At 37.7% G+C, this 21,440-nt stretch overlaps 1 protein-coding gene across 2 annotated transcripts in view; it reads left to right on the forward strand.

Annotated features, from left to right (window-relative positions):
- The first annotated feature begins 12,202 nt into the window (after positions 1–12,202).
- The window catches only part of slc6a3 (solute carrier family 6 member 3), a 37,644-nt gene continuing 28,406 nt past the window's right edge, over positions 12,203–21,440 (forward strand). Inside the window, exons 1-4 of one of the 2 annotated variants that reach the window (XM_064337974.1) lie at positions 12,203–12,358; positions 16,640–16,678; positions 18,257–18,611; positions 19,519–19,650. In XM_064337974.1, the coding sequence (XP_064194044.1) occupies positions 18,326–18,611; positions 19,519–19,650 (418 nt within the window). In that variant the 5' untranslated portion in view covers positions 12,203–12,358; positions 16,640–16,678; positions 18,257–18,325. The remainder of the gene's footprint in view (positions 12,359–16,639; positions 16,679–18,256; positions 18,612–19,518; positions 19,651–21,440) is intronic. The other variant, XM_064337971.1, reaches the window with a different exon arrangement.

Raw genomic sequence — 21,440 nt, forward strand, 5'->3', positions numbered from 1 at the left:
CAGATGTGCAGTGCTAAAAAAAAACATTACCGTCATTGTCTTGCAAATCTATTCCCATCCAGACAGGGCTTTACTGTAGGACCCATTTTCTATTTTCCTCGTGGAGGTAATTGGGCACTGGTGATGAAGGAATATAACTGGTTGCCAGGCTTGTCAGTCTTGGTGAAAAATATATAGTTTTGTACAATTGTTTTCATTAGACTTTTTACACATACATTATCAGACAGAAAAAGGGAATTGTTTACCTACTTCCTGACATTGTATACCTAATTTTATGTTAATCTCAAAAAACAAAAAATCCAAGTTGACATCAAAGAATGTGAAAAAGAAAAATCAATCAATCAATAGCAATTCCCTAACACAAATACATCTACATCTCCCCATCGACCCCTCCCCCACCACCAAAGACTCACTCATCCACTCACAAATATACACTGAGCTCTTGACAAACACTCATACCAACACACATATTAAAAAGGGGGGGGGGGCAATCCATCATCTATACCCACTTATCCTGGGGAGGGTTGCGAGGGGTGCTGGAGCCTGTCCCAGCATGCATTGAGTGAGAATAAACTCTGGACAGGCCTCCAATGTATCGCAGAGAACACAAACCATTCACTCTTGCACTCATACTTTAGAGTCGCCAATTAGCCTACCTGCATGTCTTTGGACTGTGGGAGGAAACCCACAACCTTCTTGCTGTGAGGCAACAGTGCTTATTCATTTATTTATTTCAGGAAACTGAAATAATCATTACAAACTGATTGTTTCAGGAGCGTAAATGTTCCAGGTGTAAATCTGCGCCTGCAGTAATAGTTGCCTTTTTGCAAACTACACGTACTGCTTGTAGTAGCTTGTAATCAATAAGCAGAGAATCCCGAGAGAAAAAACTGTAGCAGTTCAATTACTGTGTGTGTGTGCATGTGTGCATGTATGTGTGTGAGTGCGTGTGAGCATGTGTGTGTGTGCACAATCCTAAGGGTGGTCACTATGTCCGGTGGTGAATAGATGAGACACACAGGAATGTTTGTGGCGTACTGCCTTTATTTACTCCTTCTGTTGGGAAGAACAAAGACAATCCACAGAATGGCACTTCCTCAGTAGCAACCAAAAAGCCACTGAGGCTGGTGGGTCAGGACCACATACGCGGTGCTTGTGTTGCAATAACCCTATCCTCTCACCAGGCCTAAGGGCTAGGCCTTTATACAGCCCATCTATTAGGCAACAAATAGCAGCTGTGATTATTGGCTGTGAGCTCCAACTGCCACCCTGCCGGTGAGTGGGGCCCGGCGCTGTCCATGGTCCTGTAGCATTCCCGAGTTAGTGAAACACCTGAGATGCTCCATGGACAGTGCCCTAAAACACAGGAGCACCCTCTTTGCTCCTGCTTCACACTTCCTGGCATCAGAGTGGTTACAGCCCTCCCCTTTGGAGTCCCCAAGATGTGCATTTTGTCTGTAATGCAGGCTGTCAAAAGCGTGAGTTCAAACAAAGAAGTGTATGTGGAGTGATGAAAAGAAACTAGACCAAGACGGCTTCCACACTGCTGTAGGAAGCAGTAGTACTATTACCAGACATCACTATTGAACAGTATCAACAAACCATAAATACAACAAATAAAACAAATTTGAACTATATAGTACAGACACTTGAAAGTTAGTTTTATATCCTACTAAGGACATAATCACACTTGAGCGTAGGTAGTTGAAGTGAGAACTGAGAGCATTTACTGCTTTAACAGAGGAGAACAAGAATGATGCAGCCATTCAAGGGAATATTGAAAGTGTCCTGATTGTCCAGTGTCATTGAAGTCACACCCCACTCTGAGTGAATCCATAAAGGCACAGGATAAATTAATGTGGATAATGCAACAATGATGCCAAAGGTTTATATGCAGTTAAGACAAAACATGGACTAGACCTGCCTCTCGCACACACAAACCAGTAATTAACACCATCTTGTTTCATGTAACAGTTTTTTTCCTCCTCAGCATTCATCTACATAGGTTGTACCTGTTCTCCCCTTTTTTCTATTGTAAGAGCTTGATATGAAACAGTAGTCTGCCTCTTAGGGTGAACACACTCGTCAGATGTCTCTTGTGGTTAAACAGTATGACTACAAGTGTAATTTACGGTGTAAACATTGGTGCTCCTGGATTGTGGCTATATCCTTTGCCACTTTCAACTACTACTTGTATTTATCAAAGTCAGTATATTTATTTATATTTTCATGCCATTTTTTTCTCCTTGTCCTTGGTCTATTCTGTACTGGAGACTAAAGACTGACTGAGGATGAAGTCTTATACAAGACCTTTTCAAAAACAAACTAAAAAAAAAAAAACAGTCAAGTAAACTGTAATCAATACTCAATCTACTTGCCTTACATATTTCACACTTTGTTCCATTATGTGCAATTTCAGCATCTAAGAATGTATCCAATCCTTTGACAGGAAATAGATATTCTGATGTAGGCAAGTGAAACACACTCACGTTGCACACCGTCTGAGTGCCTGTTTCAGGGTTTTTGGAAAACAAGTCGCTTTCCAGGTTGGTTTGATTGGAGGTAGGTTCAAGTGGACAAAGTCTGAACAAACCTAACAATCGGAGAATAGAACAATCAATTTTATTATACTGAATGCAATGTTTTATTAGAGTGGCACATTCCACTATGATATTGATGTGCTTCCTCTAAGGGAACCTCTGCACATTGCTACTTTGAGCAGCATTTCAGCCTTTTAAAACAAATCAGGCATTAATGAAATAAGTTCCTTGTTTTTAACCTCTTTGAGCACATGCCAAATCTGGCCAATCCTTGCCCATTAAGGGGGTACCTTGTTTAAAGCTTTATAACTCCAGATGTGAGCATCACAGAAACTTGACTTAAACGAAGCAGGCCATTTGTACTACTTACAATACTATCTTAGATTAGTTTATATTCATAAGTTAGGAAGAAATAAAGTGCTCCAAATGCAATTTTTAGTTTGCAATGAAATACTGAAAGATCACATATATAAAACAGGTAAAACTATACATGTCCTGGATCATAAACTCCTTGCATAAAATCTAAAGGTGGATATGCAGAACTACTAAAGATCTACGAATCAAAAAGTAAGCAGTGTACCCAGTGTCTCCAAATCTATCCAAAATGTCTAAATTGTGCATTGTTGCATGTATTTCACTACAAATCAACTGTTTTGACTCAAACTCACTGTTGCATCATTTTCAAGTGGGAATTACAAGCTCTCCATCAGTACAGTGGCCTAAAACATCTAGGGGTCCTGAAACATATCCAAAATCTTTCCAAAAATGAATAAAATGCTTTTTTTCCATTGTAAAGCATATAAATGTGCTTGTGAAGTTTTAAGATGAAACATTGATATCAGATAAAATATAACGCAAAAACATTATCACACAATTGTGGGACAGTACCTAAATGTGTAATAATTAACTCTTGAATGTATTTCTATACTCACTACTCTCATATGTTTTCTTGCATGGGGATGGGACGATATTAAAACTATTTTTAACTGTCCACCATGTTTTGGCAATGTTCCAGTTGAGGTCGCATCTGGTGCGTTAAACACAAACACTACCAACGAACGCTTACGTTACAGTGTAAAATATCCTCATTAATAAATACCACTAGCCTATTTAAAGACTCTCAATTTCAAAAATAACATACATTACCAAAATGTTTTCAGCAGTAACACTTACATTTGAACAATGAAATCTTATTTGTCATCAGTAGGTAGAAACAGAGACAGAATCAATGTTGTCGTTCCCCAGTTCTGGCTTAGTCCAGAAAACAGTATATCAGCTAGGTCTATCAGCAAACATATGCCTTAGTCATGCTCAGACATTCTCAAGAATAATAATATTTTCCAAGAAATGAGGAAAGTCATCGATAAAGTTTCGCCAGGTGCAATGTCTTTTACTGCTACCACAGACAAAATGTGTAATGCAGTGATAATGACACAAAACCTTTGGTTACGATGAGCTATAAAACGCTATTCCAGAAGTAAAATTACACATATTGTACATTGTTACAAATCTTATTCTGTCACCTATTGGTTGGACTGATTGTCGATCAAGCCAGATTGTACTACAAAGGGTGACAACCTCGTACAAAATGTGTGGTATTACGCACAGCTATTTTGGAAGGTACCCAGGCATTTATTTATGGTAAATTAATTTGCCATCCATTTATGGTAAAGGAAAAATGACTGAATCCATGCCTATGTGTTTCTTTGAGCTAGAATGTATGTGTGTTTGCATGTATGTCCAGTATGAGTATGCATGGCTCTCTCATAGCCTACGTTTATATGCATTACTATTATCAGTTACTCATAATACAGAACAAAAAGAAATGACATCTGAAGAAAAACACATCAAAAGTTACTCACACATACAAAGCACGGTCAATAGGTAATTCATTTAAACTTACAAAATCTGTTTTTCTTCAGATAAAACATTACCAACAAGCTAAAAACAGGAATAATAATGACACAGACCCCTCTTCAGACTGTTCCACAGCTTTCCTGACCCTCTAAATCTAAATAAGTACACATGAATGTGATGCTTAGGTGAAATGTAGTGTATAAACATGTATCTATACACAGCCATACCTATAACAATATTATCATAGAAGGAAAAGAAAAGGCAAAGATTTGTCCATTAGACTGCCAGATAGTGAAGCCTGAATCAGTCAAAAAAGTTGTGCCACGCACAACCTACAAGTGGCAGCAGCTAATTTTCGGCAAACGTAGAGGAACCATCCAAGCCTATTGACGTAAAAAGAAGTGAATGAGAGCGCCTGGAGCACGAGAGAAAAGGACATAAATGGGATAGTGTGACAGACTGCACTGTTAAGCAAGCCACGTTTGAAAAGAAATCGGTTGATTGGAACATAGCTTATTATATAACTTAGCCTACTTTATGGTAGGAAAGGACTGATCCAGCCAAAACATGATTTGGCTCTCATTTTGCCATAGTTTTGAGTTAATAAACTCAGCCGTGTGTTTTTTATAAACACGTTTTCTTTCTATTTTAGATCACTTAGATGCCAGCTAGCTAACTTGCTAGCACTGAACCCAATGACGGAGGGCTAGCATCCAAGGATTTTAAACACATTTTGAAAGAAACAATAAACGTTGATCAGATAAATACTAAAGCAAATGTGTTTCTTGGTCACTAGCTCATTATGTGCACCAAAACAGTAACCAAACCCTGATTTTACATGTTTACGCTCTGATTAAAAGAATGAAACTCAGCCTACCTTACAATTAAAGATTGACTCTCCTGGTCCCTGTTGCGTCAAACTGCCTCAGATCTCTCCGTATCGATTTCAAAGTCTTTATGAATACTCATTAGAGCCAATCCTTGATTTTTTTTTTTTTTTTTTGCGTTAAAAAGTTCAATTAAACTACATTGCTTTCTTTTTGAAATTTTAGACATTTCAACTAGGGCTGCCCTGCCCCCTAGTCGACCAAACCGTTAGTCGATGAGAAGAGTCTCGACCAAGTTTTCATTGGCCAGTTAGTCGCAGGGAAAAAAAACCCCTCAAACTCAATTCGGGAGCTGCGCCTTGTCGTTAAAAAGTTATTAGACTATGTTGGGCAGGAAATAATCCAAAGTGTGGGATCATTTTGAGTGTGTAAAGGATGACCCCAAGAAGGTGACATGCAAACTCTGCATGCAAAGATGTGTTTGCAATGTAGGTGTTTTTTACTCTTTGTCTCGTAGCTTTAGTTCGGTCCCTGGAGTCCGGTTTGCTGGCAGACGTCCACGTACAAAGCCATGTACAAAGCATGCGCGCGCTTAGCGTGGTAGTAGAACGAATTGAAAAACCTGTAATCTTCTGCACGGCCGTCTAATCCACAAATGACATAGGAAGACTAGGAAAATCTAGGAAAATCTTTTGTCGGGGGCAACCCTAATTTTGACTTTATTTCAATTTACTTTCCACTAATTCCGCTTAATCAAATAATCAAAACCGATCAAACCTGCCAGCCAGCCTTGTGCCACTGCTAGGGTACGCAGTGTGCGTATTTGACATACAGGTGGGGGTGCCACTGGCATGAATCATCACTCCAGAGAACATGTTTCCACTGCTCCGGAGTCCAGTGGTGGCCTGTGTGGCCTACCATTTCATGGTTGAGCTGTTGTTTTCCTCCTATATGTTTCCACTTCACAATAACAGCAATTCCAGTTGACTGGGGCAGCTCTAGCAGCTCTTGAGTACGACCCATTCTACTGCCAATGTTTGTCAATGGAGATTGCCTGACTGTATGCTTGATTTTATTCACCTTTTAGTAATGGGTGTGACTGAAATAGTCAAAACCACTAATTAGAAGGAGTGTCCACATACTTTTGGAAAAGTAGTGTATATTAGCCGTGTTGTGGCATTGACATTTACAAAAAAAATTATTTACTTATTTTAAATAAGCTTTCTATGCCTTATTGGTGTTATATCACACTTTGGTATTCCTGAATACTGAAATGCTCCCTTTTGAAAGTCTTTCTGAATAAGAATGTCTTTTAACTGATTTTTATGTAATCTAACAAATAGGCATTTATCTGGCTAGAAGGTCAAGGTAATAAGAATATGGGAAACCTTGAAGAGCTAGTCTTTGGTTGTTACTGTAAATGAAAAAAAGTCCAAAGCAGCCAGTCAATCCAAGAGGCCCAATTAACAGTATTTAAAAAATAAAAAAAACCTTTTGTGTGTCTACAAAAAATCTAAGAACACCTCATGGGCTGACTGGGATGATATTAGCCAACACCTCTTCCATCAACATGTTTGCATGTGGCTGTGGAATTGCAAAGGCCAAACAGATGATAAAAAATTGCTGAAGTCCCTTGTCACTGGTGAATGTCATAAAAACCAGGCCTGAAAGGCAGCCTATAAATTGTTCAAAGCTATAGCAAGTTGAATCAATGGGATCTGCCTATTCCTTTCAAATATTTGTCAGCTTGGAAGAGGGAGCATTACCCATTTTGCAGTACTTTTGTAGTTTTCTACAGTCTACATATAAATGTGGTGAAATATTGTCACAGTACAGTTTGAATTATATTTACCAAGTGATTACATCACATTGCCAATGGCAGGGTAACAAATTGTGAGTTTTCTTCCAATTGTTCCATGTTTTTTTTGGTCTTTTACTTCACTACTTAATTTTTATATAAATTTGATATGCTGACTAATTTCAACAAGTGTTCACAAATGTACAGATACTGTATTTTGTGTGTGTGTGAGTAACTTTGAAAACACTTTTCAGAGATATACACCTTATACTCACACCTTAGAGCTAATGATAAACACCTTATGAGTTATCCCATTGTATATCTCATTCAACGTACAAAAATGCCAAGTTACTCTCATATACAAAGCACTGTCGATAACTCATTCATTCAAACTGGCAAAATCTAGGCCTGCCGTTAAAGGTACTGATACCCAAATGACACCAAGTTACTGTACTACAAACAATATAGGCTATCTTGCCTCACAGAAATTAAAGAAGCTTTATTCCAAAGTAATGCTACCCAATGTCTCCTAAATTGTTTCCACAATGCTGAACAAATCCTGGTTTAAATGTGATGACAATTTTGCCAAGAAATTAGCATTTTGCATGTTCTTTTCTTTTCTTTTTCCTGAGCTATGTCTTGGCAGGTTTCCAAAATCCATTTGGAGACATCAAAAGAACAGCTGGTAACCAAATGATATTATTGGTTATTAGAGGCGTAACATTACATATACTTCATACTACAGAATACAGTATGCTTATGGAAGAAGAAGTGGCTTGCTTTCCCCCTGCCTGTCACCCTCCCCTCCCTGTCCCTTTCCTTGCTCCCGCCTTGCAACCTCTGGCAGCAGCAAGTCGGAAAGACTGCAGAAAATATATATATAGCTATCTAGTTTACTAATCCATTGACTGAGGTCATTTGATTGAAGTTTATGTTCAATGCCCCGCCCCATGAACATGTCAAAATATTTTCAATTCTCAATATTCTGAAAATATTTTTTATCATTATTCAGTATGCCTACTCCTTATTAATAAGTGTACTGAATCATACTATATAAACTATTTTGAGAATGTATGTAGATGCTCACTGATATACAATGGGATCAAGTCCTTCATTGAACATGCCCTCTGCTGTGGAGTCAATGCCATTTTCACTGTACTCCTACAATATTCACTCAGACCAGTGATTTCTTCAAAGACCTCCAAATGCTGAGTCTTCTGTTCAACTTAGGCATTGCAAAATGCATTTCTGTTGTAAAATAATCTTTGTAGGAATAAATCTGAATGACTCTATCCTGGTTAAATAAAGGTAAAATAAAAAAAATTTAATAATGTTTTCACAGCATGCGCACTGAAAAAAATATGGTTTCTTTACACAGGAGAAACAATGTGTGTCCTTTTATGCACATAAAACAATTGATACAGCCTTAGAAATGTCACTTCATTATCTGAAATGCTTCTCAGGTGTGATTAAAACAGCATGCCGCTGGCTGGCAGTGTACTGGGCAGCATTCATACTGTCTGTGTTGAGTTGTTGTGGGTCCCTTTGGTTATACTGAGGGACTTTTTGGCCAGTACTGGTCAGAAAAGCTTATAGGTGGGCTCGTTTTGTTCCAGAGAATCTATACAAATGGCGATAACAACCTTTTTTGTACACAATACTTTCGGCATGTATACAATGGTAAAACAGACAAAAATTATCCAGAGCAATTGTCACTGTTAAGTAAACAATGGACATTCTGTCGAGGTTTCTCTGAGTTAGCTATGGATTTTGTTCACTTGCCGTGGCAAGCATACCAATTTTATTGTGATGCATATCATCTGTGGATTTCCAAAAAGCAAAGAAAGTGAGGGCCCCCGAACTTGTTTTGCCACCCCACATACTACAAAATAAGAAACTGTTATCACTAAAACATTGGCAAGGCAAAATACTTTATAGATATAGAACCATGAGATTTTTAACACTTTCAAATAGTGTATTGTGTGACCAGATTGACTGAAAATTTCACTGTGGAAAAAAAAAACCTAGAATGAATGCAAATAAACTCACTTAATTTGTATTTTTGTACATAGTTCAGCATGTTGCCTTGTGCCCTTCTTTAAGAAGGCATACGTTTTGAGCAACATAGCACAGATTGTATAGACACATTATGTTTCTGCTTTTAGCCAACCAACCTTAAAATAAAGAAGCAGTCTAATTTTGATCATGACAGCATAAAAAGAGAAAGTTCTCGAGGCTTGGCTAGTTTCAGAGACATGCCTGTAAGCATGATAGCTCTCATTTAACTCTTAAGCCCAAATGTTCCAGGAATGCTAAGAACTTTTCTCACTACATTAACAGTTTCTCAATATTCCAGCAGGTCTGAATCAGAGGAGATGGAAGGGAGAGATGAGTAAACATTTGTCTTGTTTGGTACTAAACAAAATACTGTCAAGCCCCATAAAAATATGCATATAAGATTATGCTTGAAATTAATGTTAGCTCAGTGAAATGGGGTGGGAAAAAAGCCAGCTAAACAAGTTCTCTAGCAAATGTCGGTTAGCTTCTCATTACGTTTTCCGCTTCCTGCATTGGGAGAAGCTTGCTTCTGCAGTGTTCTTTGTTCTTGTAGTTCAGGATTTTATAGTTTGCTTGCTGTCAGGTGCTGCTGCCAGGTACTTCAGCACATGGTTCTGTCACCAGGTGAACAACCATCTGGTCAAGATGTGTCTGAGGGTTGCTGGAGTTTAACTAAAGGGGTGTGTTAAATATTTTCTTAGTGACTGGTAGAGATTTAGGGGTGATAGCAGCACCTAATTGTTTAATCTGATGAGAAAGCTAACTCTGCTTGCTCCCACACTCCACAGGTGATTCCAGCTGATTTTTCTCCTTTCTGCACTTTCCTAGGTCATTCACTTCCCCTGGCCAGCCTAGGAAATTGCTGTGGGATACCTCCTCCCACTTAAAGTTAATTTCAAAACCAATATAACTGTTAATTTTGCATACAACAATGGGTGCTGCTTCCAGAAATGTGCAATCATGGTCAATGTAGTTCCAACTATGGCAAACATTGTTCTCAAGCACCATTTATAGATCCGGTGATCCACATTTAACATTTTTTCACACATTTTTTTCCACGTTATTCCCACACCACACTCAATGGGGGGAATTTGGGTTCTCCTCCTGTCATTACCCATATATTCAGTTGTTTGCAAAGCTGCACCCTTGTGTTCTGTATACATGTGGTGTGACCTCAGGATTTATTCCTGTCCAGCTGATTGTATGATTACAAGCTTGTTGGTTGATCAGTCAATCAGCAAAAACCCATCAACAAGTGTCAGCTGTATGTTGTTCTAATTAAAATATGAGACTGCGGTGTCTGTCCAATTATGAAATGTTCAGATCCTACAGAACCTTTGGTCTGCACTTGTGGACCATTTAAACCAGGCATGTCAAACATACGGCCCGCGGGCCGGACCCGGCCCGTTGGATGATTTAATCCGGCCCGGCATAAATTTCTGAGTATGTCAAAAAAAGAAGCGAGTCTCTAGCTTATTTCTATCAAAAGTTATGATTTTTTAAAATAAATACAAACCAAATGCTCCCTCCGGCCGCGGGAGGGCAGTAAATGTGTAAAAGAGCTCACGTCCAGCATGCGGCATTGACACGAGTTAGTACTAAAAATAAACCGGCAATCTTGCTTCACAATTCACCACTACTAAACAAGTTATCGGTCAACACACCCTTCCCAAAATGGCACTGTCAAAAAAAGAAAAGTGGACACGGAGTGCTTCTTTGAGCTACGAGGGGAAATTAGACAGTTCATGGAGAAGAAGGGACGCCCAGTAAAGGAACTTAAATGCAAGGAATGGGTGCAGGATCTTGCGTTTATGGTTGATATTACACAACACTTGAATACACTTAACACTACATTGCAGGGCCGTAACAGAGTTGTCACTCAATATTACGACAGCATAAGTGCGTTCAAGATGAAACTGTCACTGTGGGAGACGCAGCTATCCAACGGTGACACCGCGCATTTCTCTTGTCTCACAGCTGTGCGTCCGGAGGCACCAGACCGTCCCGATAATGATTTGGAAAAATATAAAGACAACATAACAGATTTGCTGCGAGAGTTTGAGCAGAGGTTTCAGGTATTCAGTGAACTTGAGAACAAATTTGGCTTTTTTCGCTCGCCATTTACAGTGAAGCCTTCTGATATGCCAGCTGACATTCAACTCGAGCTTATTGACTTGCAGTGCGATTCCGCTATGAAGGATAAATTTGGGTCCGTGGGATTGGATACGTTTTATCAATATCTCGTGCCAGGTTACCCCAAAATAACAGCCATGGCTGCAAAGGTTCTATCCATGTTTGGGACTACTTATCTTTGTGAACAGGGTGTCTCCGTAATGAACAATAATAAAACAAAGCAGCGCTCAAGGTTAACAAATAAACACTTGAATGACATTGTTAAATGTGCTGCTACTCAGGATTTGACACCTAATATCGATACACTTGTGAAGGCAAAAAGATCCCAAGTTTCAGGAGCCAGCAGCAGCAAGTAGACTGCAGGAGTGCAGTAAGAGAGAAAAAAAGTGTGATGACACGAAATTTGTTTGCACTCATGAATACAGATCATTAAAAATAAGATTAATCTGGTTTCATATTAAAGACAATTAATATTGTGCAGTATATTCTCAGCTTCAGTAGGCCCAGCCTAGTAGTTTGATCTGATGTAGTCTAATCTTATTGCCCATGCACGGCTATAACTTTTATTTTGTATTTCTTTTTTATTTATTTCAAAGCAGTATGACAATTAAGGCGAAAATATTTTTTCATAGCTCCCACTTGAGTTTGTTTAGTGTGGTGAGTTGGTTCAGGTGTAAAACTGCATTCACTTAACTGTTAAAATAAACCAGTTGTTAACACATTCACCGCCTAACATGAAATCATTTTTTTTTTCCATTGTTGGTGAATAAATGTGTTGTGCTTAGAAAAGATCCCTTGTCATCCGTGATTATAATATGTAGGGTAGGCTACAAATGTAGGCTGAATGATAAAGCATAGTACTGAAAAACAAAGCTAAATATTTGGAGTTGACATTCTTTTACTGATCCGGCCCACCCGAGAACAGAAAGTCTGGATCCGGCCCCAGAGCCAAACTGAGTTTGACATGCCTGATTTAAACCATACGTTTCCAATTTGGTTCAATTATGGATACTAGATGACCATTGCAAAGTGGTGATTTTGTGCCTAGTTAACCATTCTCTTCTCAGTAGCTTTTCAGAAATAAGTCAAAAGGATTGAGTTCACTTATGATCACTTTTCTGCTAGCCAACAACCTCACACAAAAGGTAAAAGCTATCTTTGTGAGAAGAGATCTTGCATTGGCAGGAGGCACTAGCCTTGCAATGACAAAATGGTGAAAGAATGTGTGTTTGTTGAATTGTGGTTGTAGCAACCAATTTTTAAGTTTACGTTAATCAACCAATTGTTGTCCCCATGTTGTGAGAGAACAATACTGACTTTTATTTCAAAGAGTGCTTTGGACATATGGATGTTGTTAGTTACATAACATTTGCTGTAATATTAGCCAATGTGTGACATTGATTAGTGCCCATTTAACATATCCTCCCCTCAACCTATGTGTTGCTTCGGGAAAATGCTTCACACAACACAGTTTTAGCTATCATCAGTCATAGATACTTTTTGTCATACAATGTATCTGGATACTCCTTGGTCTGGGGCTGTTTTCCATGGTTTGGGTTAGGCCCTTAGTTCCAGTGAAAGCAAATCTTAATGAAACTAATCTGTGCTTCCAACTTTGTGGCAACAGTTTGGGGAAGGCCCTTTCCTGTTTAAGCATGACAATGTCCCTAGGCATACAGCATGGTCCATATAGAAATGGTTTTGTTGAGATTGGTGTTGTAAATTGTAAAGCTAATTGCAAGCCAGGCCTAATCACCCAATCAGACCTCCAATGCTTTTCTGGCCGAATGGAAGTAAATTCTAGTAGCTATGCTCCAACATCTAGTATAAAGCCTTTCCTGAGAAGGTTGTTATAGCAACAAAAGTGGACCAACTCCTTATTAATGCCCACACTTTTGGATAAGATGTTGGATGTCAGGTGTCCACATTCTTTTGGCTATGTATTGTATAAATAGAATACATTTTCAGGCCACTACTGTCAATTAAAAAATCAGTTTATCCCAAAGAAAGCAGAAATTCCTAAAGAATTAGATGTTGGATTCCCCTTTAAGGTTTGGGCATGCCTCAGTATTCAAAAGGTTCTCAAGCAACATGTTTGTTCTGCTTTGTATACATGACAATATGTTCATAAGCTGTTCTGAACATTTTTATTTTTCATTAATCACAATTATGTTTACTTTATAATCAAAACAGATTGAAGTCCCCAGCAGTGCAGTTGATTGAATTATGCCAGGTAGCCTTTAAACATAATGAGATTTCTCCAAAGGGTAGGTGAGAGGGAATGAGAGTGAAAAGGTGGTTGCTCTGGTTGTGAAATGATGAATGTAAACATGAGATTCAATCTGACGTCAGCAAGCTTTGCCCTTAATGGTTTGGAGGATCTTGCTTGTCTCTCTCACACAAACAGACATACACACTCAGCTTCTCTTTTCTTGTTATGGTGAACACCTTGATGCAACATGCAGGTAATTATCTTCCTTAATTATGTGATAAATGTGCCATCACCCCAAGGAAAGGAGGAGATGGTGATGGAGACAAATTTTGTCTATTGTCTAGTGGTGGCAGTTTTGGAAACCAGTTTTTATTTTATTCCAGCTACATTTCATGTGCAATTAATGCTATTAGTTGAAGCCAAGCTCATAAGTGCTTCATTATATGACAAAGGGGTTCTGGTAACCATTTTATTGGAGTTTCCTGAAGATCAAACTGCTTAAGGGAGTCTGCCATCAAAGATGCCTGGTTGGTCCACCCTACTGGACATGTGACTAGTGTCTTTTAAATGGAGGATCATAACAATAACCTGACTACTGCTCAAGGCCAGAATTGCTAACCATTATATAAAATACAGTACATAAAAAAATAATAATAATTTAGTGATAGGCAATATATACATATATATATATATATATATATATATATAGCCTATTACTAAACTCGCACAAATGCATTTGGTTTCAATTAGTTATTATGTAACACTGTAAAATATGCAATTGCATCAATGCCATCACACAACTTACAAAGGCTAGCTGCAGTTGTGGAATAGATATTGTGTGGGTCCAGCAAGAAAGACATTTGGGATACTTGAAAATTTGGCAGAATTTCAGTAGCTATCCTCAGATCAAAGATTGTCAGTAAGGCCAACTGTTTTTCTGCCTGATTTTTAGTCAGTAATTATGTCCTCCAGTAACAAGATGCAGATGTATCCTCATTATTGAATTTCCTGTTCAGTAATACTGTAAATACAAAGCAGCACATTTCAGGCTGCCTGAATCATTATAAAATAAAGTGTAGGTGATAATTATGATAATTGTGTATTCATAATTAGCAGACAGTTAGGGTATGAAGGAAATTGATCAATTATTGATTTATATATTAATACATACCAGTGGATAAATCTGCACAGGTGTAAAGAATAGATGGCTTAAAGATTTAGGAACTGAAATGAACGCATGGTAAACTGTATCTAATGCATGTAGAGTTGTAGAGGAAGCAAGCATCGTTTGGGACAAAGCCATATTTTATTCTTGATTTAAACTGTATAATGCATAATTTTAGATGTTTAGTGTTATTAAACAATTCATATTTGGTTCAATTGCAGATTATCAGCTTTTATAAAAATATATTTTAATACATTTTGGTTTCACCATGTAGAAATAAGTGTTTTTATACATAGCCCCCGGATTTCAGGGCATCATAATGTTTGGGACAAATGGCTTTGTGTGTGTTTTTGATTAGTCAGGTGTGTTCAAGTGCTTATTTACTGAGATCTTTCAGTATCTGGTCTTGACTCTTTGATGGCCTTTTAAGTCTGTTATTGGCATTTGCCAGTATAATGGCCAGAGTTGTGCCAATGAAAATCAAGGAAGCCATTATGAGGCTAAGAAATATGAAGAAAAAAGAACAGTCATAGGCATAGGGCAAACCTAACCTTCGGCTTATCAAAATCAACTGTTTTGAACATCATTAATAAGAAAGAAAGCATTGGTGAGCTCAGTAAGGGCCTGGTAGGCTAAGGAAGGTCTCTGAATGAATGGAAATGTTATACTCTTTTATACTAATACAATTGTTCAGAGGACAGTCTTATAACAAGTATTTTTCTTAATCAAAAATATAAATGTCAGGATTATTTTATTCCCATTTCAAAACTTTGTGCTCACTGACTTCGCAAGGATGATGTACTAGATGATGTAAAGAGTCCTCTTCTGTAGTGTTTTATGAGATCACAGTGGGCAAGAGTCCCTATAGGGACCCATTCCTCTATTTAGAATATCAAAATTCTTCCGGTCCATTGGTCTGTACTTATTGATCAGTTTCTAGTCTGGAGACTGAGATTGAGATGGGCATTGCATATCAATTTTGTGGTCAGTTCACCATGTCTTGGTTGATTTTGAGGTATAGGTGAGATTATTGTCTTGTGGACGATCAACTTCAATAATAGTAAAGAGTCAAGTTAATATTTTCTTTGTTACAAATCTTCAGATCCCATTAGAAATCATTTTAGCCTTCAAAAACTAACAAACATACTGCATATGATTCTCCCCCATATGACCACCATCCCATCAAAAATCAACAGTAACTATTCATAGAATTAAGATATTCATTAAATAAAAAATACAGTTGTCTTCTACTGGTTATAATTCAGTTGCACAGTTATTTTTTGAGCTTCAATATTTGTTTTATCTGTGCAGACTGACATGATTTCTGTTCCACAGTTCCCGATAGCCATTACAGAAAGCTATAATGAGCTGCACACTGTGCAGCAATTTTGTTTAAATGCTAAAACAATAACCTGCTCTTTGATCTATAATTGCCCATTCGCACCAACTTTGCAGATCCTCTGAAACAAGTGTCAGCTTCAATTCGTTACTATCATTTGCAGCTTTTGGTGTGAGGACAGAGATGAATATTTCATAATGTTCATTTGTAATCACTTATCCAGAAATCTGAAAACTGGTGAACTATTTTATGCTATGTCATTTGAAACATGGAATATATTGTATGTTTTCCTTGTTGTGTATATATCTCATATGTACAAAGAAAGGGAATGTAAGTATAATATGTGATATTTACTGAAAATTTGAGAGAGAGAGAGAGAGACAGGGAGGCTCGGCGGGGGGAGAGAAAGAGGAAAGGGGGAGGGTTCACATGCCTCTTATTTCTAGGGTGGTCCCACAGGTTTCCCTTGCAGACCTCCAGGGTCCAGTGGTCCCTCCATAACTTACCCTTCTGCACCTCCGTGCAGGGCACCCCACTAACCCCCCATCATCCCCAAAGAGTCCCCGTTTTCCAGTCTTCTATTGCAGGCTTGCCAGTTATTCAAGAGTTTACAATAATTTCAGGTCTGCAGAATTTGGCTTCATTTTCGGTATGATGGGGATTGGGAAAGAGCCTCAACACAACTGGAATTAAAACAAATTTTATTTCAGGAAAGACAAGGAACGGAGACTTCACCATTTTGAATAAAGGTGAGATGTTTTAAGAACTTTTGTATGCCATTTTCTATATTTATGAATTTTACTCCTGAAAGTGTGTTTTTAAATGCATAATGAAGAAAAAGATGTTATTCCCCCCATAGTTTCCCTTTGGCATTTTCAGCTGTTTCCAATTTTTGAAATGGATTATACTGTCTTTAAATATATATACACACACACACACACACACAATGTACTATGATTTAGTCAGGAACACAGTCATGTTTATATAAACCCATTATGTACTGTCAATTTTATGCTCCATACAATTTATACAAAATATATATTTGCTCTTGTACAGTATTCTTCCATTTTGTATGATATGTATATTGCTCAGTAATTGCACAATTCACCTCTCATGTCAAGCTCCCTTCTGTTGGACTTGTTCAGCTCTGAATAGCCTATAACTGAATTGCCTTATAGCAATGGATATTTCTCCCAGCACAGCTTAACTTTTTTTTATTTCTTCATGAGAACACACATATTGTTATGGTACTATTACTATTATTACGGAATTATTATCCTTTTAGAATGCTACATTTTATTGTTTGTTTGATTTAATTTTAGTTATTTGTGTAATGTTAGTTTATAGGTCTATAAGGCCTTTTGTTTTATGGTGCTACGGTGACATGAATTACCCTTGGGATGAATAAAGTATTATTCATCTATCTATCTATCTATCTATCTATCCATCCACACACGCACTACGATAAAGGAGACAGCTTAATTTCTGATGGATCAAAGCATTAATTGAGGGGGGAGAAAATACTATGTAGTTCCATTTAGTAAACTTGGTTATAGCAAAATATTGGTTATAGTATAATATTAAATCTTTCATAAATGACCTTGTAATGTTTAAAAAATACATATGTTTTTGTATATTGTATATTTTATGAGTACTTAATCCTGGATAAAGTAAATAAAATATATATTTTATCTGTTAATCTTTTAAATACATATTTTTTTTATTTACAAATGCTGTTTCTTGAAGTAAAAAAAAAAATAGATCATATATTACAAGTGTATATATTTTATATATACACTTTTATACACTATAACATTTCTTAAAATGTATAATACAATTTTATTATACAATTTGTTTCTGCTTATAGAAGAGCACGCTCTGACTATTGCATCACCAATAATGTACAAAAAAAATCTATTAATGCTGCATTTATTTCAGGTAATATGAAATCTGTTTTATGAGTTATTTCCATGTTTATACAAAATATTGTCTGTCGGTGTATATCGTTATGGCAATAAAAATAACAACTAGACACCGATATACCAAAATGTCCACCAAAAATGTAACTGCGTACTTTTATTTAACGTGCTCTGAAATGGGAGGAGGTAGCCCTTCATTTGATCTCAGAATAGACATGCTAGCGAGTACAGCTGCTGAGGTGCAGTGTTTCCCACTGGTGTTAGGTAGGGCTGGGTTCTGACGGGGCCCCTATCCCCCTCCCTCTCAGTTTCAGGCTTTTCTGTTGTCTGGAGAAGTCTATATGCCCCTCTACAGTTACAGGGTTTTCTGTTGTTTAACAAGTCCCATGTCCTCCTCTTTGGTTTCAGGTGTTCTGGGGTGAATCAGTAGCGACAGGGCGCTGAGTCTCAATCCTCCTCCGTGGGACTGATCTCCTCATGATTAAAGGTAGACTGCTGGTCGGACAGATGTCTTCAGTCGTAGCCCCAGCCACGTCGGCCAACACCATGGGACCCAAGGAGGTGGAGCTGATCCTGGTCAAGGAGCAGAACGGAGTCCAGTTCACCAACTCCACCCTGGTCAGCCCCGCGCAGATTCACCCTGCCGAGGAGGAACGCGAGACCTGGGGAAAGAAGATCGACTTCCTCCTCTCTGTCATCGGGTTCGCCGTAGACTTGGCCAATGTCTGGAGGTTCCCTTATCTGTGCTACAAGAACGGGGGAGGTGAGAGGCTGTATCTGTGTGCGCAGAGAGAGGAGGTCGACTGCTGAATGGCCGGTGCTTGAGAGAAATTAGATTGCACAGCTGTTGAACCGAGAGCTCCTTTTTCTGCGTCAGGGCAGTTGTAAAATGAATCATTGGTTTTTTCCCTAACCATCTTTATCAGATTATCCATTATACCAGCTAAATGTTCAGTGCTCTGTCGGATCTCATTTTCATTTTACAAGAACTAAGCACAAATTTTACCCCTGACATAGGCTGATCAACAATTGCAGTGATCTGTTTAATATTTTCAGAATCATAAACATTTAATTTTTGGATAGCAAGATTATGAAAATACTCACTCTTGAGCACCTGTTATTTAACTGTTTGAAATTTATAATTTGCATACTGGCCTCAGACGTCAAGTATATTTTATCCCAATCAGAGGTGAATGTGTGCAATATTTGTTGTCAAACTTAACCAGTCCATTCTTTAATTAAAGCTACATCCCATAATATAATTTTTACATTGTTTGATGAAATAATATAGCAGGCTTACCAAAAAATAACAAAATAATTCACTCTGTAGGCTTTTAAGAAAAAGAGAGGAATTATTCCAAAACTTCAAAGGAAATCAGTGAAAACTAAACACAAGACCAAAAGGTTCTGTTGACACTAAAACCATATTGACAGTCCTTTTCACTGTTCAGATCAGCAGGTTACTTCCAATTGTGACCTCGACAACCTTGCCAAAAGGCTCCATGCGCTGATAAGCATTTAAAATGATACACTGTCTGTTTTAATACTTGTGATTGGTGTAATTGAGCCATCCTTTTCTAAATTGAAAAAAAATTACATTTACCAACTCAAAAATTGTGGTGTGCATCTTCTGTGAAGGTCTGATTTTAATATCTTTTTCTCTGCCATAGGAGCCTTCCTTGTACCCTACCTCTTCTTCATGGTGATAGCTGGGATGCCACTCTTTTACATGGAGCTAGCATTAGGACAGTATAATCGGGAAGGAGCAGCTGGGGTGTGGAAAATCTGCCCAATTTTTAAAGGTACATACCCCCTCCTCTGGTCGCAAATTTTCACGCTGTGATAAATCCAAACAATTGCTATTTTGCATTTTATACGAGAAAATTATAATAAAATTATAATTTCTATAGTTGTTTTCACTAAGCCTTAAGTGTCACAATTAAAAATGGGTTGTTTGCAGTAACGGTGGTGTTTTGGCATATAATCTTTATGGTAAGAATGAGTTGAGCTTTTCTTGTTTGTATGAAGGAAATTGGCCATGTTTCTGTACTGTTTCAGCACACAGAAATCCACTTGAATGGGTTATACCTAATTTCATATGCAAATCAACAAGTAGTATTCACACTGAATGTACTATATCAAAAACTATGGGAAGTTACTACAAGCTGCCATTTCATTGTGCTTGTTTTCTGAAACTAGTACGGATTGACTTTTAAAAATATAAATATATATTTATTGTTACACTGATGTTTAGTAATTAAAAAATATTATTGGACATATCAAAGCATTAACCAGAGCTGTAAAACAGGTGATTTTGTGTTACTTTGAAATAATGGTATTTCACAGTAAATATAGCAGGAACCTTTAAATTGTGAATTATTATTATGCTGTGTTTGATAATCATACTACAGCCTAACCTTTCATAGAAATTTTGCCGCAAATGTAATTTTTCATAAATTCTGAATGCAAAATATTTATACCAAACCATCTTTAAAAACTATGTATACAGTATAAGTGGCAATCCTAGACATTGAGTGGCCCTTTGATGACTGATAATTGGTATTTTGCACATGCATATCATGAAAACAAGCTTTAGTGGCAAAACATTTACAATACAATTAGGACAGCATGCTACGTGGATACATTACGTATTCCTCAATTGAGTCATCTTTCTGGGTAGTTTTAATAAGCATTAACTGGGATACGAATGGGCTAGGGTTGAATTAGAGGTAAAAGAACGTGGTTGAAGCAAACCGAATTTATTGAACCTTGCAGATGTAGTAAGCTGTACTGCCAGAAAAGGGGACAGACCAGCTGAATAAAATAAATAAACTAACTGGCCACTTGAAGACAAACATTTTCACTCCTGAAATACCAATATTTATGTGTTTTCAAAATGGTACCAGAAAATTGGCTTTCAAAGTGCCTGCTGATTGGTGTCTCCAGTCTGAGGACTCTCTGCATCCCTTCCTGTAGTTTTCAACACGTCAATAAGCAGCACAGTGGGGAAACCATAGGATTAACACGCTATAAGAGCATGTCAGATGAATGTAACCTTTCCCATCAATTCAAAGACGCATCCTTCACCAACGGAGTGCTGTTATTTAGGAGTCCTGATTCTGTCATTAGATATGTGCGGTGAGATGTCCACTCAAAATGAATGCACCAGACTGCTCTACTTCAGTAGCGGACAGGGACTATTATACTGTAGCACTTAGCCTGTGGTCACATTTCTCCCTATCATTTAGAAGGATTTCGTATTCTGAGCAATTCCAGCATCAGTTTGAAAATGTATTAGTTGGAAAAAAAATATTGTGTGGTTGTATTGACCTTTGAAATCATTGATAATATGCAACAGGAGAAAGGACAAGCATATTCTGACTACTCAAGTCAAACTGCTGAAGCTAAGGAATGTTATGCTTAGTTAGAACTGTTGCTTGGTTTGGGGAGCCAGGAGGGGGCAGTCCCAGTAGACAAAATATAAATCATATGCTTCAGCAAAGTGATGAGTGGGGCAATGTTCTGTAGAAGGTGATGAGCTTCTACAGAACATTGTCTACAGTTAAACCAAGGTCTTGACTCACTGTAGTCA

The sequence above is a fragment of the Anguilla rostrata genome, chromosome 1, assembly GCF_018555375.3.
Source record: "Anguilla rostrata isolate EN2019 chromosome 1, ASM1855537v3, whole genome shotgun sequence".
Classification (NCBI taxonomy): Eukaryota; Metazoa; Chordata; class Actinopteri; order Anguilliformes; family Anguillidae; genus Anguilla; species Anguilla rostrata.